Here is a 21,028-nt window from a genome sequence, read left to right as displayed (position 1 = left end):
TCATTCCCGGGGAAGGGATTTCTCTTCCTCTTGAGGCTTGTTTTGAGAGTTGCACGGTGCCAAAAAGAGACAGGGGTGTGTGTGTCGCTGACGCAACCCCGAGCTGTTGTTTCAACAGAGGTCCGTCGGCTACAAAAGCCTTCGGGGCTGCAGGCTGGTGGGGAGGCAGCCGCGTTTTATTTCTGGAGCTGAGGGGTCTCCCGGGAGAGAACCGAGACAATCAGAATCAGGAAAGCGCTCACATCAGGAAGGAAAGCAGGTGGCTTTCAAAAATGAGGCAAGAGATGATTAGCCAAGAAAACCCTCAGAGGAGGAGGAGGAGGACCTGAAACGCAGCAAGCTAGAATCAGCCCTGGCTACAATTTCACTCGCCCGCCCGGAGTCTCACTCCGCCTGTTGGTGCTTCCCTCAGACCCCCCCTCTTCAAAAGCTCTGGTGGACCAAACTCCCCAAAAAAATTTTTTCCAAACCGCAACTGGGCTGTCTTGTTTTCTTTCCCCTTGCCAATGGACAAGAATATGATGGCCAGAGGTGACACACCAAGTCCTCTCTGTGGGCAGGCGAGTGGCAGCCAGCTGGTCTTTCGGGTTCTGTTGCATGCGGACCGCTGCTCTCTTTCTGGGTCCCGGCGCTCCGGCGTGCCGGTGCCGAAAACGTTAACCATCGCTGTACAAGGAGCTTGTCAATCGGAAGCTCCTTAGATGAGAAGCAAAATGTTTTTCCCCGACCAAGAAAGTCCAGTTGCCTTTTTAGAAAAAAACACCTTTGGGGAAAGGGTGAGTCGCTCCCGGTTCTGTCCGGTTCATGCGAACCGGTAGTAAAAGGGACGGGAGGCTCCGCCCACCCACCCGGACGTCACAATGGACGATCTGAGCATGCGCAGAAGCAGTAGCAAAAGTAAGTAGAACCCACCCCTGCTTTGGGGCAACCGTGACCTAGAACCATGATGGCGAACCTTTGGCACGCGTGCCAGAAGTAGCATGCAGAGCCCTCTCAGTGGGCGGGCACGCCGTCGCCAGCTGCTCTTTTGGTTTCCAGCGTGCATGCCGGTCTTCGTGGGTGCAAGAAAACAGCCTGAAAATGGCCTGAAAAACGGCCAAAAAAACAGGCTATTTTTCGGGCCTTTTCAAGCTGTTGTCAGGCTGTTTTTCGGGCTGAAAACCACCTGAAAAATGGCATGAAAATGGCCCGAAAAACAGCCAAAAATGTGCATGCGCCAGCCAGCTGATCTTTGGGTTTCCGGTGCTCTGGTGTGTATACACATGCACGCACGCTCTGGTTTGGGCACTCGGTGCCGAAAAAGTTCACCATCACTGACCTAGAAGATGATTGAGCATCTCTCTAGAGGGGTGGACCAAACTCTACCAAAATCCCCCAGTAATTTGCCCAGTGAGAATACAGACCAGTGTGTTTGCCTAGCCTGATGGGAGTTGTAGTCCAGTGATATGAAGGGCATCAGGGTGTTGAAAAAGGGTTAACTTATTCATCAGAATGAATATCTCTTGTGAAAAAAAGGAGGAAAGTCCTAGCTTTCTTCTCAATCTTGTGGGGAGAGGTCCAAAAATGGTTCTTGAGGGCCTTCTATCTTTTCCTCCTCCTCCTCCTCCCTTTCCACCATTCCTTCCTCTTCTCCTCCTCCTCCTCCTTTTCAACCATTCCTCCCTCATCCCCTTTTCCTTCCCTCCATCTCTACCTCTACCTCTTCCTCTTTATTTATTTATTTATTTGATTTGTAACAACAGTATATATAAGCATAAGCATGAAAATAACTATATAATATATAAGCATATATATGAGCATATATATATATATATATATATATATATATATATATATATATATATATATATATATATATATATATATATATATATATATATATATATATATATTTTCTGAGGTTTTTGCGGGTGTTTGTATGTAGGTCTTTGGTTATTCGGGTTTTCTCCCGCGTAAAATTGGAAGTGTCTTGGCGACGTTTCGACGAAGTCTCATTCAAATTCAAATAAAATAAAATAAATAAATAAATAAATTCATCACCTTCAGGCTTCAGCTTCGTGTTCCTAGAAGCACGGCTGAAGCCTGAAGATGATGAATGAGACTTCGTCAAAACGTAGCCAAGACACTTCCAATTTTACATGGGAGAAAACCCAAATAACCAAAGACCTACATACAAACACCCGCGAAAACCTCAGAAATATATATATATATATATATATATATATATATATATATATATATATATATATATATATATATATATATATATATATATATATATATATTTATATATATACACACTCACATACATACATACTCATATATCCTCCTCCCTTTCCACCATTCCTTCATCTTTTCCTTCTCCTCTTCCTCCTCCTCCTTTCCACCATTCCTTCCCTCCCCCTCTTCTTCTTCTTCCTCCTCCTCCTCGGCCAAATCCGGATTCTCTCATCTTTCATTGCAAGGGCAACTAATGTGGAGGTAGTTTCCGTTAAGTGGCTTTATTACTGGGTTAGATTTTTTTTTCCTTTTTTTTCCTTTTTTTTTTCTTTTTTTACAAATTTTGATAGCGGAACAACCGTGTCACTTCTCCTTATGTTTCCATTCTAAGACATCAGAACGACCAGTTGAAAGGTTTAGGACTTAATTTAAAGTAGCAAAACTCGTATTAACATTTTTCACTTCTCTCCCCCGCCCCCTCCCGCCCCCGCCCCCCCCCCTTTTTTTTTTGTCGTTTGCAAAGTGGTCTCGGACGTTGTCATAAATATACAGAGAGAGAAATAAAAGGCCGGGGCAGGAGAAAAGGAATGGGACAGTAAATAAGGCACGTGGCAGTCTCTGAAAAATTACACAAGCTTCAGCCAACTTAAATTAATTGCCATTTCCCTGGCCCAGTCCGTAAAACTGTACATTGACACAAATGTTGTGTGGGCAGTTGTCATTCCAAGTCACACTCCTCCAATCCACGGCGGCTTTCAAGACCCGGTCGGATTTGATCCTGCCCGACCGCGGAGCCCAGCAGTGAGAATGTCCCAAATTTTGTTTGTTTTGTTTTTTTAAAAAAAAAACCATTTGGAATTTGACTAAGAATATTTTCCTTCCTTAAAAAGGAGACAAAGCCCCCCCCACCCACCCGGGGGAATCGAGTGGTCATCAGAAAAGATTTGTCAGCGTCGTCTGTGAAGGGCTGCGGGATTCGTGGACGTCCAAGCTGCCGGACACGGAATTCAAGACCGAAGTCACAGAAGGCATGCTAGGGTTTGTCAGGTCTGTGAGGGTGGTGGGCGTTCTGGAGGGGCTCAGGGAAGTGTTGGAGATTTCCGAAGCTGGTCCCGATGGGGTGCCCGCCTGGAGGGCTGCGTCGGATGCCTTGTCCACTCCCGTGGTCTCCTGGCGTAAGAGGTTCCGTCGGAATTTGGCTCGGGCGTTCTGGAACCAGACCTAGAATCGGTCCATGGGAAGGAAGGAAGGAAGGAAGGAAGGAAGGAAGGAAGGAAGGAAGGAAGGAAGGAAGGAAGGAAGGGGGGAGATGGAAGGAAGGAAGGAAGAAATCAAGGAAGCAAGGAGGGAGGGAGAAGCAGGGAAGGAAGAAGGGAAGGTGAGAAGGAGGGAAAGAAGGAAGGAAGGAGATGGGAATGAGAAGGTGGGAAGGAAGGAAGGAAGGAGATGGGAAGGAGAAGCAGGAAAGGAAGGAGGGAAGGAGAGAAGGAGGAAAAGAAGGAAGGAGATGGGAATAAAAAGCAGGAAAGAAAGGAGGGAAGGAGGGAAGAAAGGAGATGGGAAGGAGAGGGAAGGAAGGAAGGAGATGGGAAGGAGAAGGTGGGAAAGAAGGAAGGAAGGAGGAAGGAAGGAAGGAAAAAGGAAGAAGATGGGAATGAGAAGGAAGGAAGGAAGGAAGGAAGGAAGGAAGGAAGGAAGGAAGGAGATGGTAAGGAGAAGCAGGGAAGGAAGGAAGGAGAGAAGGAGGGAAGGAAGGAGATGGGAATAAAAAGCAGGAAAGAAAGGAGGGAAGGAGGGAAAGAAGGAGATGGAATGAGAGGGAAGGAAGGAAGGAGATGAGAATGAGAAGGTGGGAAAGAAGGAAGGAAGGAAGAAGGAAGGAAGGAAGGAGATGGTAAGGAGAAGATAAGGAGAAGCAGGGAAGGAAGGAGGGAAGGAGAGAAGGAGAGAAGGAAAGAGATGGGAATGGGAAGGAAGGAAGGAACGAACAAATGAATAAACGCAAGGTAGGTAGATGGTGCATTTTTTTAAAACAGTGGCCCCTATCCTTTTGGGCACCAGGGCCTGGTTCCATGGAGAAAATGCCACAGACTGGTGCCAGTCCATGGACTGGGGGTTGGGGGCCTCTGCTTTAAAACCTGTAAAACCTGTTCCCATTCCCAATACAGATTGATTGGCACTGGGGCCGTCCAGGTTTGACAGCCTTGATTTATTTAGAGTTTGGCATACCATCCACGTACAGATAGTCCTTAATTTACAACAGTCCATTCAGTGACCAAAGTTACACCACCCATGAAAAAACGTGACTTATGGCCATTGGTTTTTTTTTTTTTTACCGTTTTGTTAAATGCAAGTTACGTGGTCAACATGCAAAACATTTACTCATCTGTTACTTATTTACTTGTCCCAAAAGTGCTTTTTTTTCCCCCTGAGGAAACTGGACTTTCTGGTTTTTCTTTGAAGACGTTTCGCTCCTCCTCCAAGAAGCTTCTTCAGTTACTTATTTACTTGTTTTCAAAAACTGTCTACCATTGACCTCCCCCCATTCCTAAGAGGTCTGTAAGGGCATAAGAGCACAAGCGTGCCTACCGTTCCTGTCCTATTGTTTGCTTTCGTTATATCCAATTAATATAGTTATTACACACTCATGCTTATATATATGCTTATATATTGTATAGTTATTTCATGCCATTTTCTTGTTCTCTGTCTTGGATGGCACAGCCCTCCTCCCATATATAAAAGGCACCACAGACAGAATCAACAAGATCCTCCACAAACACAACATCAAGACAGCATTCTGCACAAACCAAAAAATATCCACCATCCTAAGAAACCCCAAAGACAAAATAGAGTTAGAAAATCAAGGAATATATGAAATCCCATACACTGCCTGCCCCACCACATACATCGGACAAACCAACAGAAGAATAAGTGCACGCATTGAAGAACACAAGAACTCAGTCAAAAAAGAGGAACCAACTTCTTCCCTGGTCCAACACCTTAAAGCCACAGGACATGATATTGACTTTAAAAAGACCAGAACTATCGCCAAAACTGAACACTTTAACAACAGAATAATCAGAGAAGCCATCGAGATAGAAAAACGGCCACACAGCATGAATAAACGAGATGATACCTCCCGCCTACCAGCCATTTGGAAACCCACCCTTATTGACAAATGTGTCCCTAACATGAGGAATGACACCAGACCCACACTCACGAGGGCCACACAGGATGTCACCACCACACATCTACCCAGAAAGCAGACTCAAACCCACACCGATGATGAAGCACAACCAAGGACCAGAAGCCAGACCACAGCTGCAACATTAGCCATTTCAAATCCCTCCAATCCATACATGCAGCAGACTGACACCCACCATGAAGATGTAGCACGACCACGAACACGAAGCCATACAACAGCAATGCAGCTCACCAGCTCAAATCCCCCTGCAACTCAGACTAATCTGAGCATAACCAAGCCCCCACCCAAACAGGACATACCCCCAGCCAGAGCACAAAAAAACCCCCATCCAATCAGAACACAGCCAAATTCCCACCCAATCAGTTCAAACCCCCATTAGCAGTTAAAAGGAAGAAACAGCTGCGATCACACATTGCTCCTAGAAGCACGAAGCTGAAGCCTGAAGATGATGAATGAGACTTCGTCAAAACGTCGCTAAGACACTTCTAATTTTATATATATTTTATATATATGTATGTATGTATGTATATGTATATGTATATGTATATGTATAAGTATATGTATACATACATACATACATACATACATACATTTCAGTTTGTATGTATATATATATATATATGTATGTAGGTCTTTGGTTAGTCGGGTTTTCTCCCGCGTAAAATTGGAAGTGTCTTGGTGACATTTCGACAAAGTCTCATGTATGTGTATATATATATGTGTGTGTGTGTGTGTGTGTGTGTGTGTGTGTGTGTGTGTGTGTATATATATATTTGTTTTCTGAGGTTTTCGCGGGTGTTTGTATGTAGGTCTTTGGTTATTCGGGTTTTCTCCCACGTAAAATTGGAAGTATCTTGGTGACGCTTCGACGAAGTCTCATTCGTCATCTTCAGGTTTCAGCTTCGTGCTTTGCTCCCAGAAGCACAAAGCTGAAGCCTGAAGATGACGAATGAGACTTCATCGAAACGTCACCAAGACACTTCCAATTTTACGCGGGAGAAAACCCGAATAACCAAAGACCTACATATATATATATATGTATGTATGTATGTATGTTTGTATGTATATTAAAGCAAACTATTCGAAAAATACAAGTTCCAGGTATATTTGTAAAAAAAGAAACAGACATTTCGCAAACTCCAGAACTAAAATAATTAAAATTTTATTCTACTAAGCTTTCGTCAGCCATCTGCTGACATTGTCAGAGTATTAAACTACCATTACAGAGATCTCTGTCTTTATATGCCATTAATCAATTTGGCTATTGCCTGTGTGTACACACACACACACACACACACAGAGTTTTCCCCAAAACAAGACATCTGCTGATAATAAGCACAATCGGGCTTTTGGGCGCATGGCAATAAGGCCAAGCGCTTATTTCAGGGTTCAAAAAAATATAAGACAGGGTCTTATTTTTGGAGAAACATAGTATCTATATCTATATATCTATGTATATATGTATATCTATATTTATATCTATATCTAATGTATATCATCATCTATATCTATCTATCTATCTATCTATCTATCTATCTATCTATCTATCTATCTATCTATCTATCTATCATCTATCTATATCTAGCTAGCTAGCTATCCAATCCAGCCAGCCATCTATCTATCTATCTATCTATCTATCTATCTATCTATCTATCTATCTATCTATCTATCTATCTATCTATCTATCTATCTATCTATCTATCTATCTATCTATCTATCTATCTATCTATCTATCTCTATTATCTCTCTCTCTCTCTCTCTCTCTCTATCTATCTATCTATCTATCTCTATTATCTATCTATCTATCTATCTATCTATCTATCTATCTATCTATCTATCTATCTATCTATCTATCTATCTATCTATCTATCTATCTATCTATCTATCTCTATTATTTATCTAGCTAGCTAGCTAGCTAGCTATCCCATGTTTTCCCGAAAATAAGACCTTGTCTTATATATATATATATTTTGCCACCAAAAAAAGGCACCAGGTCTTATTTTCAGGGGAAGTCATCCACTGACCAACCTCGCTCCTTTTCGCTGTCTGAGGCCTTACAGGAACTTCTTCTTCTGCGGCCGATCTGGAACTTTGTCATCAGCTACAGAGGTCTTTGGGAAAGCCTTCCTGGCTGCAGAAGAAATGGGCCAGTGAGGCCGGTGTCGGGGTGTGCCAGGCCTGGCTACAACTGTCCAAAGGTAAGTAGTAGGGCAGCTCCACCACCCCATCCTCCATCCACCCCTATCTTAATTTTTACCTGTGCACCATGGAGTGGCCGGGATCTTAATTAGGGCTTATTTGGAGGGTAGGGCTTATATTGGGCACAGGTGTAAAAATCAAACTAGGACTTATTTTCTGGGTAGGTTGTATTTTGGGGGAAAGAGGGTATTTTGGGGTGTGGGGTGGGGTGTGTGTGTGAGAGAGAGATAACCAAAGAGAAATAGCCACCGGATGTCACCCAGGCAAACCTGTATCCTCTCCTTCTTGTTTGTCGATATTTAAATATTAATATTTATTTTTATGACTGCAATTTAGATCAGGCGTCAGATCGTTTCGGAAGAACTGCCAGCCTTACATGCGGAGATAAATTATTAATACTTTTAAAATAATAACGCTGTGTGTGTGTGTGTGTGTGTGTTTGTGTGTGTGTGAAGAATCATATTTAACATCTGGAGCAGCTCAGCGGAATGCGAGGCAACGGATCCAATTATATGTGATTATTAATAATGGAAACCCTCCGAGCTGCGTCCTCAGTGCTTCTCCATAAAGCCCGATCCAGAAAAAGGATTTTTAAATTAATACAGGTAGTCCTTAACTTACGACCACAACTGAACCCAACATTTCCGTTGCTGAGCGAGACGCTTGCTAAGTGAGTTTGCTTCGTTTTACGACCCTGCTTGCCACAGCTGTTAAGTGAATCACCGCAGTTGTTATAATTTAACGTTGAATCCGGCTTTTCCCCATCGGCTTTGCTTGCCGGAAGGTCGCAAAAAGGGGATCACGTGATCCCGGGATGCTGCAAACCGTCATAAATACGAATCAGTTGCCAAGCGTCTGAATTTTAATCCCATGAATTATGGGGAATGCAGCAGTGGTCGTAAGTGTGAAAAACGGTCCTCAAAGACCATTTTTTCCCCGTGCCGTTGCAACTTCTAACGGCCGCTAAATGAAACATTGTAAGTCAAGGACTTCCTGTACGTGATTCAGGAATTGAAAGAGAAGAAGAAGAAGAAAGAAATTTCTGCTTTAACTTCTGATGTCTACGTGGAAATTACAACAGGTTTTTTTTCTATTTTCCAGGCCATCTGCCAAGGTGGAAGAAAACCATTTTTAGGGATGAATGAATTCTTGGCTTCAGAAAATGCCCCTTTTCCCCCCCGGCAGAATGAGGCCGGCCGAGAATTTTGTGAAGGCAGGAAAAAAAGTGATTTTCATACTTTTTTCAACATCAGAATAAGGGGCTACCATAGGTTCTTTCGGGATATTTTTTTTTTATTTGCATTTATATCCCGCCCTTCTCCGAAGACTCCGGGCGGCTTACACTATGTTAAGCAATAGTCTTCATTCTATTTGTATATTTATATACAAAGTCAACTTATTGCCCCCAACAATCTGGGTCCTCATTTTACCTACCTTATAAAGGATGGAAGGCTGAGTCAACCTTGGGCCTGGTGGGACTTGAACCTGCAGTAATTGCAGGCAGCTGCTGTTAATAACAGACTGCATTAGCCGTCTGAGCCACAGAGGCAAAATTTTCTTTGCAGTAGAAAAGCGAATTTGGAAGCTAATTACAGTAGTGGCCAAAATTGTGGAAAACTTTCGGGAAAAGTTGTGTTTTCTAAAACTAGCTAATAACACTACTATATTTTTTTTTTGGAGTAGTACCATAAAATTATATAGATAGATAGATAGATAGATAGATAGATAGATAGATAGATAGATAGATCGATCTTTGGTTATTCAGGTTTTCTCCCGCGTAAAATTGGAAGTGTCTTGGCGACGTTTCGACGAAGTCTCATTCGTCATCTTCAGGCTTCAGCTTCGTGCTTCTGGGAGCAAACCCGAATAACCAAAGATCTACATACAAACACCCGCGAAAACCTAAAAAAACAAATATATATATATATTTATATATATATATATATATATATATATATATATATATATATATCAATAGAAAGATAATTTAATGAAGAACGTAATGCAATAACTTTTATGAAGGAGTTGCTATTAGAATAGCAGTTACAGGATAAAGAAGAAAAGGAAAACATGTAGAAAAAACAAGATATACAAAAATTACCACCATATCAGTTAATACTTAGCTGGGTAACCTTTAGCATGAATGACGGCCTTACAACGTCTTCCCATGGAGTGAACCAAGTCTTTTAATTCTGCAGCTCTTACGATGTGAAACCAAAATTGAATGATGGCTTCTATTAACTGGGTTTTATTCCTGGGTCACTTCTGACTAACAAGTTTCTTTAGTTGGAAAAACTAAAAACTAAAAACTAACTATTCCCAGGCCATTCCAGCAATGGAATAGGATTACCTTGAAACTCCAAAAAAAATAAATAAGTGGTGTTATTAGCCATCCAACCTCAAAAATACACTTTTCTCAAAAGGTTTCTACCATTTTCGCCACTACTGTACAAGGTCTTATAAACAACCTTCTTTTGAGCTGCATTATCTTTCCAGCAACAAGTACAATGCAAACTTTTCATTTCTTGGAGTAGGGGGGAGAGGAGCAGAATCGTGCATTTGTTTCTTCCTCTCTCGTTTTTTGCAAGAGGAAAATCTCAGGCACAACTACATTATTCCTCAGGGAGAAACTGAGGCAGGGAAACAAAGCAGTAACTGGGGGAGGCGTTCAATGCAGAAGTCTGCCTTTGCAAACCGAGCTCGGCCGTTGTTAGATCCTATTTCTTCCAGCTGCCCCTTTGCAAAATTAGGCGCCGGATCTGGAATGATGAAATAAAAATTAGGAAACCCTTAAGCCGTAAAGCTAAGATCATGGCATCCGGCCCTCTCAATTCCTGGCAAATAGATGGGGGGAAGAAATGGAGGAAGTGACAGGTTTTATTTTCCTGGGCTCCAAGATCACCGCAGATGGGGACTGCAGCCAAGACATTAAAAGGCGCTTGCTCCCGGGGAGGAAAGCTATGGCAAATCTAGACCCATCTAAAATCTAAAAGCTTTTTAGTAAAAGTAAGTTTTTTTAAAAAAACAAACAAAAACAAAACTCAAAAGCCGGCAAATGGATTAGCTACCCGACAAGATACCAACGAGCTACCCGACAAGAACAACGAGTTGTTCTTATAGAAGAAGCGGCACCGCCTTGGCAGCCTCCACCCTCCCTGTATTTCTCTTAAAAGGACACCCCCCCCCCAAGATGTTGAAATCTTCAGCTACCAGAGATTGTCGGCTTTCGTGCCAACAATGTCCAAAACCGGGAGCCACAAGGAAGGAACAGAAAACTGGCGTTTAGGGGGATGGGGTGAGGGCATCAGACCAGCTTTACCCTCAAGCACAGAAGTTCAGCATTACGCTGCTCTTTTCTGCACTCTTTCCAGAGTCTCGACATTATTATTATTTTTTTAAAGAAAAAAGGTGTTGAGACTCCGGAAGGAGTGCAGAGAAGAGCAGCAAAGATGATTAGGGGCCTGGAGGCTAAAACATATGAAGAACGGTTGCAGGAATGGGGTATGTCTTAAGAAAACTAAGATCATGTCATCCGGCCCTCTCAATTCCTGGCAAATCGATGGGGAAGAAATGGAGGAAGCGACTGATTTTATTTTCCTGGGCTCCAAGATCACCGCAGATCTCGGGGACTGCAGCCAAGAAATAAAAAGACGCTTGCTCCTTGGGAGGAAAGCCATGGCAAATCTAGACAGCGTACTAAAAAGCAGAGACATCACCCTGCCAACAAAAGTGTGTATAGTCAAGGCTCTGATTTTCCCAGTTGCAATGGATGGCTGTGAAAATTGGACCATAAGGAAGACTGGGCGCCAAAGAATGGAGGCCTTTGAACTCTGGTGCTGGAGAAGACTCCTGTGAGTCTCTTGGACTGCAAGGCGATCCAACCAGTCAGTCCTAGAGGAGATCAACCCTGACTGCTCTTTAGAAGGCCAGATCCTGAAGAGGAAACTCGAATACTCAAATGGCCACCTAATGAGAAAGAAGGACTCCCTGGAGAAGAGCCTAATGCTGGGAACGATGGAGGGTAAAAGAAAAAGGGGACAACAGAGAACGAGGTGGCTGGATGGAGTCACTGAAGCAGTAGGCGTGAGCTTAAATGGACTCCAGAGGATGGTAGAGGATAGGAAGGCCTGGAGGAAAGTTGTCCATGGCTGGACCCCACTGGCTGGAATAATCGGGCTGATGGGACCCTCATCGTGCCTCCTCTGTGCCGGCCAATCCCAGTAGGGTGAGACAGTCCCTCAGGTAGCCTGGATCCCTGCCAGGAAGGGTTTAAAGGGGATCCCCAACATCTTGAACTGAATCTGGAAGGTGACTGGTAACCGATGCAGCTCATGGAGCAGTGGTGTTACAGGGGCCCCCAAAACTACCCACACTGTCACACTCTGGGCCAGCTGTAGCTTCCAAATGCTCTTCAAGGGCTGCCCCATGTAGAGTGCATTGCAGTAGTCCAGTTGTGAGTTGACTAGGGACTGACCGATGGAGCGCGTGAAACCTGGTCCAAGAAATACTGCTTTCTAAAGCCACCTGATCGATGACCAGTGTCACCTCCTTCAGTAATGTACCTGATGAAGAAAGCCGAGATCTCCCACAATTCAGGTTCTTGGAAGGTCCCAGATTCCAGTATTACAAAAGAGGAAATTTTGGGCACTTTGAGATATAACCCCGGGACTGATTAAATTTTGTTAATAATTGGCCTTATTAGTGTTTTTAGATATTTGGGATATGGGAATTATGATGGAATTGAGTAATTCTTAAAACAGTAAAATAGTAAAACTTCAGCAGGGGGCAACAAACATATTGTATAAAGAAATGTTATTGATGTAGTGATCTCAGAACCACTGAACTATATCTTTCAAAGATCCTGGAGCACAGGGGAGCTGCCAGAGGACTGGAAAAGAGCTGATGTAGTTCCCATCTTCAAAAAAGGAAAAAAAACAGATCCAGGAAACTACAGACCTATCAGTCTGACCTCAATTCCGGGGAAGATTCTGGAAAAGATAATCAAGCAATGAATCACCGAACACCTAGAAGCAAACAAAGTAATAACCAAAAGCCAACATGGGTTTGTCAAAAACAGATCATGCCAGACTAATCTTATCGCATTCTTTGACAAAATGACAAAATTAGTAGACCAGAGGAATGCTGTCGATATAATTTACTTGGACTTCAGTAAAGCATTTGATAAAGTAGACCATAACCTACTACTAGATAAAGTAGAAAAATATGGGTTAGACAGCACCACCACCAGATGGATTCGTAATTGGCTGACCAACTGCACTCAACGTGTAGTCCACAACGGAACTACATCCACATGGAGGGAAGTATGCAGTGGAGTACCCCAAGGCTCTGTTTTAGGCCCAGTACTCTTCAACATCTTCATCAATGACTTGACGAGGATAGATGGGAACTCATCAAATTTGCAGATGACACCAAGCTGGCAGGAATAGCTAACACTCCAGAAGATAGGCTCAAGTTACAGAAAGATCTTGACAGACTTGAACATTGGGCGCCATCTAACAAAATGAAATTCAACAGTGAAAAAGTAAGGTTCTACATTTAGGCCAAAAACAAAATGCACCAGTACCGTATATGGTACCTTGCTCAATAGTAGTACCTGTGAGAGGGATCTTGGAGTCCTAGTGAATAACCATTTAGATATGAGCCAGCAGTGTGCAGCAGCTGTTAAAAAAGCCAACACAGTTCTGGGCTGCATAAACAGAGGGATAGAATCAAGATCACGTGAAGTGTTAGTGCCACTTTATAATGCCTTGGTAAGGCCACACTTGGAATATTGCATCCAGTTTTGGTCGCCACGATGTAAAAAAGATGTTGAGACTCTAGAAAGAGTGCAGAGAAGAGAAACAAAGATGATTATGGGACTGGAGGATAAAACATATGAAGAACGGTTGCAGGAACTGGGTATGTCTAGTTTAACAAAAAGAAGGACTAGGGGAGACATGATAGCTGTGTTCCAATATCTTAGGGGCTGCCACAAAGAAGAGGGAGTCAGGCTGTTCACCAAAGCACCTGAGTGTAGAACAAGAAGCAATGGGTGGAAACTGGTCAAAGAAAGAAGCAACTTAGAACTAAGGAGAAATTTCCTGACAGTTAGAACAATTAATAAGTGGAACGACTTGCCTTCAGAAGTTGTGAATGCTCCAACACTGGAAATTTTTAAGAAAATGTTGGATAACCATCTGACTGAGATGGTGTAGGGTTTCCTGCCTGGGCAGGGGGTTTATTTATTTTATTTATTTATTTGTCACAACATCATACAAAAAGATTATATAGTATATACACATATAAACATATATAGGAAGAAGAAAAGAAAAACAATAGGACAGGAACGGTAGGCACGTTTGTGCTTATGCACGCCTTATGGTCCTCTTAGGAATGGGGTGAGGTCAATAGTAGAAAGTTTTTGGTTAACGCTGTTAGGATTATGGGAAGAGACCACAGAGTCAGGTAAAGTATTCCAAGCACTGATGATTCTGTTGCAGAAGTCGTATTTTCTGCAATCTAGATTAAAGCGGTTTACATTAAGTTTAAATCTATTGGTTGCCCTTGTATTATTGCAATTAAAGCTGAAGTAGTCTTTGACAGGAAGGACATTACAATAGATGATTCTGTGAGTTAAACTTAGGTCTTGTCGAAGGCGACGGAGTTCCAAGTTTTCTAAGCCTAGGATTTCAAGTCTGGTGGGATAAGGTATTTTGTTGTTTTCAGAGGAATGGAGAACTCTTCTTGTAACGTTCTGGACACGTTCAATTGTATTGATGTCAGAGATGTGGTGAGGGTTCCAAACAGGTGAGCTGTATTCTAGAATTGGTCTAGCAAATGTTTTATATGCTCTGGTTAGTAGTGTGGTGTTTTTGGAAAAGAAGCTGCGCAAAATTAGGTTTACAACTCTTAGAGCTTTTTTTGCTATGTAGTTGCAGTGGGCTTTGGCACTTAGATCATTTGACATGAAAACTCCAAGGTCTTTAACGGGATGGGGGTCGTCTGTAAGGTAATGTCCATCTAGTATGTACTTAGTTTTAGAGTTCTTTTTTCCTATATGTAAGACTGAGCATTTGCTGGTTGAAATTTGGAGCTGCCAATTTTAGACCAAGCGGTTAGATGGTCAAGGTCGTTTTGAATGATAGAAGTGTTGTCTGTGGTGTTAAATAGTTTGACATCGTCAGCAAAGAGAACACAATTACTTGAGATATGGTCACAAAGATCATTAATGTATAGAATAAAGAGTGTTGGTCCAAGGACGCTGCCTTGAGGAACGCCACTCTTGACAGGAACAGGATTTGATAAAGCATTGCCAATTTTGACCACTTGTTGTCTGTTAGACAGAAAAGCAGATATCCATTTGTGGAGGGGTCCTGAGATGCCATAGGATGTTAGTTTAAGGAGAAGTTTATCGTACTACTGAGTCAAAAGGTTTGCAGAAGTCTATGTAGATTGCATCTATTGATTTGCCTTGATCTAGATTTGAAGTCCATATGTTTTGCAGTGGAGAAGTTGTAAGTTACATGATAACTTTTTCCTGAAACCAAATTGTTTGTTGGAGAGTAGGTTGTTAGTTTCTAAGTGTGAGGTAATGGATTGATTGATGATAGATTCCATGACTTTGCAGGTGACGAGCAAAGGAGATCGGTCTGTAGTTTTCGACTAAGCTGGGGTCTCCTTTTGAAGATGGGATGACTGTGGCTAGTGACCAAAGTTTGGGAAGAGAACTGGTAGTGAAAGCTTTATCAAAGATAATACTTAGGGGTTCAGCTATATTAATGGAAAGTTTTTAAGAAATATGCACATAGACCATCAGGTCCAATAGAAAGCGATGGTTTTAAGTTGTGAAGAGCTTTACCAACGTTGTCTTCTGTGAAATCTATATGAGTTAGATCATCATAGTCATTGCTGGTTCGTTTGTGGAATGTTGGATATGTGTTATCGGAGTTAACAAAAACTGAGCCAAAGAAAATGTTGAAGAGGTTTGCTTTGACTGTTTCGTCATTGCATTCTTTGTTGTTAGAATCTTTTAGTGGTGGGATGGATCTTGAATCTTTAAGTTTACTGTTGACAAAATTATAAAAGGCACGATTGGAATTTGTGCGTAAAAGGTTTTCTTCTTGCTTGGTGTGTAATTTTGTGCATTCAGTTTTAATTTGGTTGCATATGTTTCTGTAACGGTTTCTGAAGTTTGTAACATAGCCTTTTTTGTTTCTTTTCCAGAGGGATTTTTTTGATTGAAGCTTTTTTATTGATATGGGTAGTTTGTTTTTCTTGGACATGGTAGTCATTCGTGGTACATATAATTTAATGACTCTATTGATTTCAAGTAGGAAGATTCTATAGAGGTCATCAGCGGTTATGCAGGTTGCAAACAGATTTTGCCAGTTCAGAAGTGAAAGATCGTTGTTTATAAGGTCGTAATTGGCTTTCATGAAGTTGTAGTTGGGAGTTCTGGTGTTATGACGATTAAGTATGGACGATATTGAGACGAAAATCAATCATGCAGTGGTCACTGTTTGAAAAAGGTTCTTTAATTTGTAGTCCGTAAATTGAGTTTGGATTGTTGCAGAAGATGAGGTCAAGGCAGTTGTTGAGTCTTGTATTGTTAGTTACAAGTTGTTCAAGACCTAGGTTTGTAACAGCGTTGTATAGTGTAGTATGGATTGGGTCAGTTGAACATTCATTGGTTGTCCAGTTAATGAGAGGTAGATTTAAGTCACGAAGGAAGATAAGAGGGTATGGGCAAGAGGTAGTCCATGTTAGCATTGAGGTTAGCATATTTGCGTGGGTAATGTCATAGTCGGGGCTCTGTAGCATAGTAAGAATCAAGAGTAGTGTCAAGGGATAGGTCGCATACTATGGTTTCAGGAAGAGAGAGTTTATGTGCTACTTGGATATTTTTAGATTCAGTGTCTTTTGTAAAAGATAGCCACTCCACCACCTCTTCGGTTTTCCGATCTGATCGATAGACTTGATATTCTTTGTTTGAGATAATGGAGTCAGGAAGGATGAATTCAGCCATGTTTCACAAACAAAATGATATCAAATGTGCCACTGTTTAATAAGAGGATAAATTCAGGTAATTTGTTGACTATGCTTCTTGCATTTATCAATTTGCATTTGAGATCTGATATGATTGGTGTTGAAGAGGTAAGGGGCGTGCATACCTAGTTTTGGGTGTTAGTAGGTTGGGGGTTGTGGACAATAGATGGTTGTATAGATGGTTGGATGGTAGTTTGGGTGTTTGGATGGATGGTTGTTTGGATGGCTGGTTGGGTGGATTGTTGGGTGGCTGTTTGGATGGCTGGTTGGATGGCTGTTTGGATGGCTGCTTGGATGGCTGCTTGGATGGCTGTTTGGATGGTTGGTTGGATGGTGGGTTGGACTAGAAGGCCTCCAAGGTCCCTTCCAACTCTGATGTTATGTTATGTTATGTTATGTTATGTTATGTTATGTTATGTTATGTTTGTTATGTTATGTTATGTTATGTTATGTTATGTTATGTTATGTTATGTTATGTTATGTTATGTTTGTTATGTTATGTTATGTTATGTTATGTTATGTTATGTTATGTTATGTTATGTTATGTTATGTTATGTTATGTTATGTTATGTTATGTTATGTTATGTTATGTTATGTTATGTTATGTTATGTATAAACAAATTTCTGGGAAAATGATGAAGAACCATAAAGAGAGAACGGTATTGTTGGAAGATTAGGATTATGTATATTGAATGGTATTATTACTGTTAGCATTTTGTACAAAGAATATTGACCCAGTCAATATGCTGTCCACAAAATATGTATGATATTAAAGGAAAACTACAAATAAAACAGATAGATAGATGGATGGATAGATAGATAGATAGATAGATGGATGGATGGATGGATGGATGAGAGAGCAAGATGATAGATAGATAGATAGATAGATAGATAGATAGATAGATAGATAGATAGATAGATAGATAGATGATGGATGGATGGATGGATGGATGGATGGATGGATGGATGGATGGATGGATGGATGGATGAGAGAGCAAGATGATAGATAGATAGATAGATAGATAGATAGATAGATAGATAGATAGATAGATAGATAGATAGATAGATAGATAGATAGATAGATAGATGAGAGATAATAGAAATAGATAAATAGATGATAGATAATAGATAATAGATAATAGATAGATAATAGATAGATAAAGATAGATAGATAGATAGATAGATAGATAGATAGATAGATAGATAGATAGATAGATAATAAATAGAGATATTGATGATTGAGATAGATGAGAGAGGGAGATGATAGAGATAGAGATAGAAGATTGGGATAAATGAGATAGATGAGAGAAAAAAGAGAGACAGATGATAGGTATTGATGATTGAGTTCAATCGATCGATCAATCGATTGATTGATCGATAGATAGATAGATAGAGGAAGCTGTGGACTCTGCCACAGAAGGTCTATACACACACATACACACCCTGAGTGAAGTTCTAAGCCACAAACTTTCTCCGATTGACATATGATGGGCCTACAACAACCCATTAGTGTACAAAGATGATTCATCAAACTGTAGCTTTTTGCAAGGAGGGGATGACCTTCCTTTGAAGAAGAACTCGGAATAATAAGAGAATAACAGAGTTGGAAGGGACCTTGGAGGTCTTCTAGTCTAACCCCCTGCTCAGGCAGGAAAGGAAACCCCATACCGTTTCTCCATCTGAAGTGCGTTGCTCTGCCTTGAGGTTTAGGGCTTAGTCTGCGAGCAGATTAATTTAGGAACACCCAGATTAAACAACTTCATTTGTACAACGCCAAGAAGGAATTAAGTGTTAAATGTCCAAACTGTGTCGGATTTCTTTAACCATATGTAGGTTACAGCTGAGCAAAAGAAGAAGGGGACGGCAGAGAACGAGGTGGCTGGATGGGGTCACTGAAGCAGTCGGCGTGAGCTTAAATGGACTCCAGAGGATGGTAGAGGACAGGAAAGCCTGGAGGAACGTTGTCCATGGGGTTGCGGTGGGTCGGACACGACTTCCCAACTAACAACAACAGCAAAGCTTAAAGCTGGTGGAAAATTCAGAATGGATTTGGAAACCTTTGTCTTTGAGGGACTTGTTGGCCAAGGTGGCAACTATTTGTAGACTATTTGTCTCCAAAATAATCACTTGTAGTAGCCATGGGGGCAACATCCCACTTTCTCCACCACCGTTAAGGTTTTGAGGTTCTCATCTTTCCAGGATTCACCATCGTTGGTCAGATGATCATCAAAAGGTTTCAGAATTCAACGGACTACAGTAGAACCTCTGGTCACAAACGCTTCTGACCACAAGCAAATCAGGTTCCGAACGAAAAATTCACGTTTTTTTGTTTTCACAGCCAATTTCCCCTTCCAGACCTTTTTTTTGTTTTGTTTTTGTAAGTGCCAAATTTCCAAAATTAGGTTCAGGTGGTGAGTTGCTACCGGTTTGCACCGGATTGTGTGAACCAGTAGCGGCAGAAGTGGGAGGCTCCACCTACCCACCCGGATGCTTCTGCGCCTGTGCAAAAGTGCTGCGCGCACACACAAACCAGTGGTGGGTTTCAAATTTTTTTACTACCTGTGGGTGTGGCTTTATGGGCGTGGCATGGCTTGGTGGGCGTGGCAGGGGAAGGGTTCCTGCAAAATCCCCATTTCCTCCCGATCAGCTGGGACTCAGGAGGCAGAGAATAGATGGGGGCGGGGCCAGTCAGAATTTTTACTACCGGTTCTCCGAGCTACTCAAAATTTCCGCTACCGGTTCTCCAGAACTGGTCAGAACCTGCTGAAACCCACCTCTGACACAAACGCTGCACACTCACAAGCGAACCAGTAGCGACAGAATTTGGAATCCGCCCTGGGTCACAATCCAATTTGGTTGTGACCCAGTTATGGAATGAATTATGGTCCTGACCAGAAAGTCTACTATATATCCTTTTTGACAGAAGTCTGATTTAACGTCCAGTGGTCCCTTGTTCCTGGACAACTTCATCATTTCCATCAACACAGCTGCTAGACAAAAAAAAAAACACAGAAAAAAAATGTTTTCTTGAGCAAAATAGCCACACTTGGCTTTTGAGAATATGCTCAATATCCATCCACCCCCCAAAAAACCGAAAAACTAGAAAAAGTTTTTCTAGTCACAGGACCACGGAAAAAAACTTCAACATCTCCAGTAATGTCCTTCTCTTCTTTCTCCAGGAAGTTTACTCCACCGTTTGACAGCTTTTCACAGCTGAAAGTTCTCCCTGATGCCCAGTCAAAATTAAATTTAAATCTGTTTCTTTCTTTTTTTTTGTCCTCTTATCTGAAACAAACTTGGAACAATTCTACAAATCTCTGAGTTTCTTTCGTGCTTCTTTTTTAAAGAGCAGTAACAAAACAGTGTCAGGTCAGCTGATCATTTCATGACCAGTTTTCATGTTCAACAGGAAATTGGTTTACCCGTAGCTTGTCCAACAAGCCGCATCTGCTGGCATTCACATCACACTAAATCCCTGATTTATAAACCACCATGACCAGGTAGGTTTGGGGAATCCGCTAAGCCCGGACTAAACAAACTGCCATCTCAGTTATATAAACCATGATTGAAGGACCATCAACCACAGGAATTCAGCTACGAAAAGCCGTTCAGCAAGTCGCGGGTTTAATGAAGTGCAACGGGCAGATATAAGCGGTTTAATCTTGGTTCTGAAAAATGGGTGTAACGTAGATACACACGCCCTCTGCCAAACATGTTAGTCAGTCAGAAGATGATAGGGTTTCCTGCCTGAGAAGTGGGGAGTGGACTAGAAGATCTCCAAGGTCTCTTTCAACTCTGTTATTAGAATTGCAAAAAACAAAACAAAACCATGGCTACCAACCTGCCTTCCATTGAGGACCTGTATACTGCACAAGTCAAAAAGAGGGCTGGGAAAATACCTACAGACCCCTCGCATCCTGGACATAAACTGTTTCAACTCCTCCCCTCAAAACGACACTATAGAGCACTGCACACCGGAACAACTAGACACAAGAACAGTTTTTTCCCGAAGGCCATCACTCTGCTAAACAAATAATTCCCTCAACACTGTCAAACTATTTACTAAATCTGCATTACTGTTAATCTTCTCATCGTTCCCATCACCCATCTCTTTCCACTTATGACTGTATGACTGTAACTTGTTGCTGTATCCTTACGGTTTATATTGTTTCCTAGTATGATTCGATTGCTTAATTTGTACCCCATGACTATCATGAAGTGTTGTACTTTATGATTATTGATGAATGCATCTTGTCTTTTTATGTACACTGAGAGCGTATGCACCAAAGACAAATTCCTTGTGTGTCCAATCATGCTTGGCCAATAAAGAATTCTATCTATCTATCTTATGCTGTTAAC

General features: G+C 41.7%; 1 protein-coding gene across 1 annotated transcript in view; it reads right to left on the bottom strand.

The window, feature by feature from the left end:
* Nucleotides 1-3,153: 3,153 nt before the first annotated feature.
* LHX2 (LIM homeobox 2) overlaps nt 3,154-21,028 on the bottom strand; it is a 36,519-nt gene continuing 18,644 nt past the window's right edge. Inside the window, exon 5 of the mRNA XM_058159312.1 lies at nt 3,154-3,441. Within this exon, the coding sequence (XP_058015295.1) occupies nt 3,154-3,441 (288 nt within the window). The remainder of the gene's footprint in view (nt 3,442-21,028) is intronic.

Source organism: Ahaetulla prasina, chromosome 16 (assembly GCF_028640845.1).
Source record: "Ahaetulla prasina isolate Xishuangbanna chromosome 16, ASM2864084v1, whole genome shotgun sequence".
In the NCBI taxonomy this organism is placed as follows: Eukaryota; Metazoa; Chordata; class Lepidosauria; order Squamata; family Colubridae; genus Ahaetulla; species Ahaetulla prasina.
Note: the sequence above shows the minus strand (reverse complement) of the source record. Positions and strands in the feature narration are given on the sequence as shown.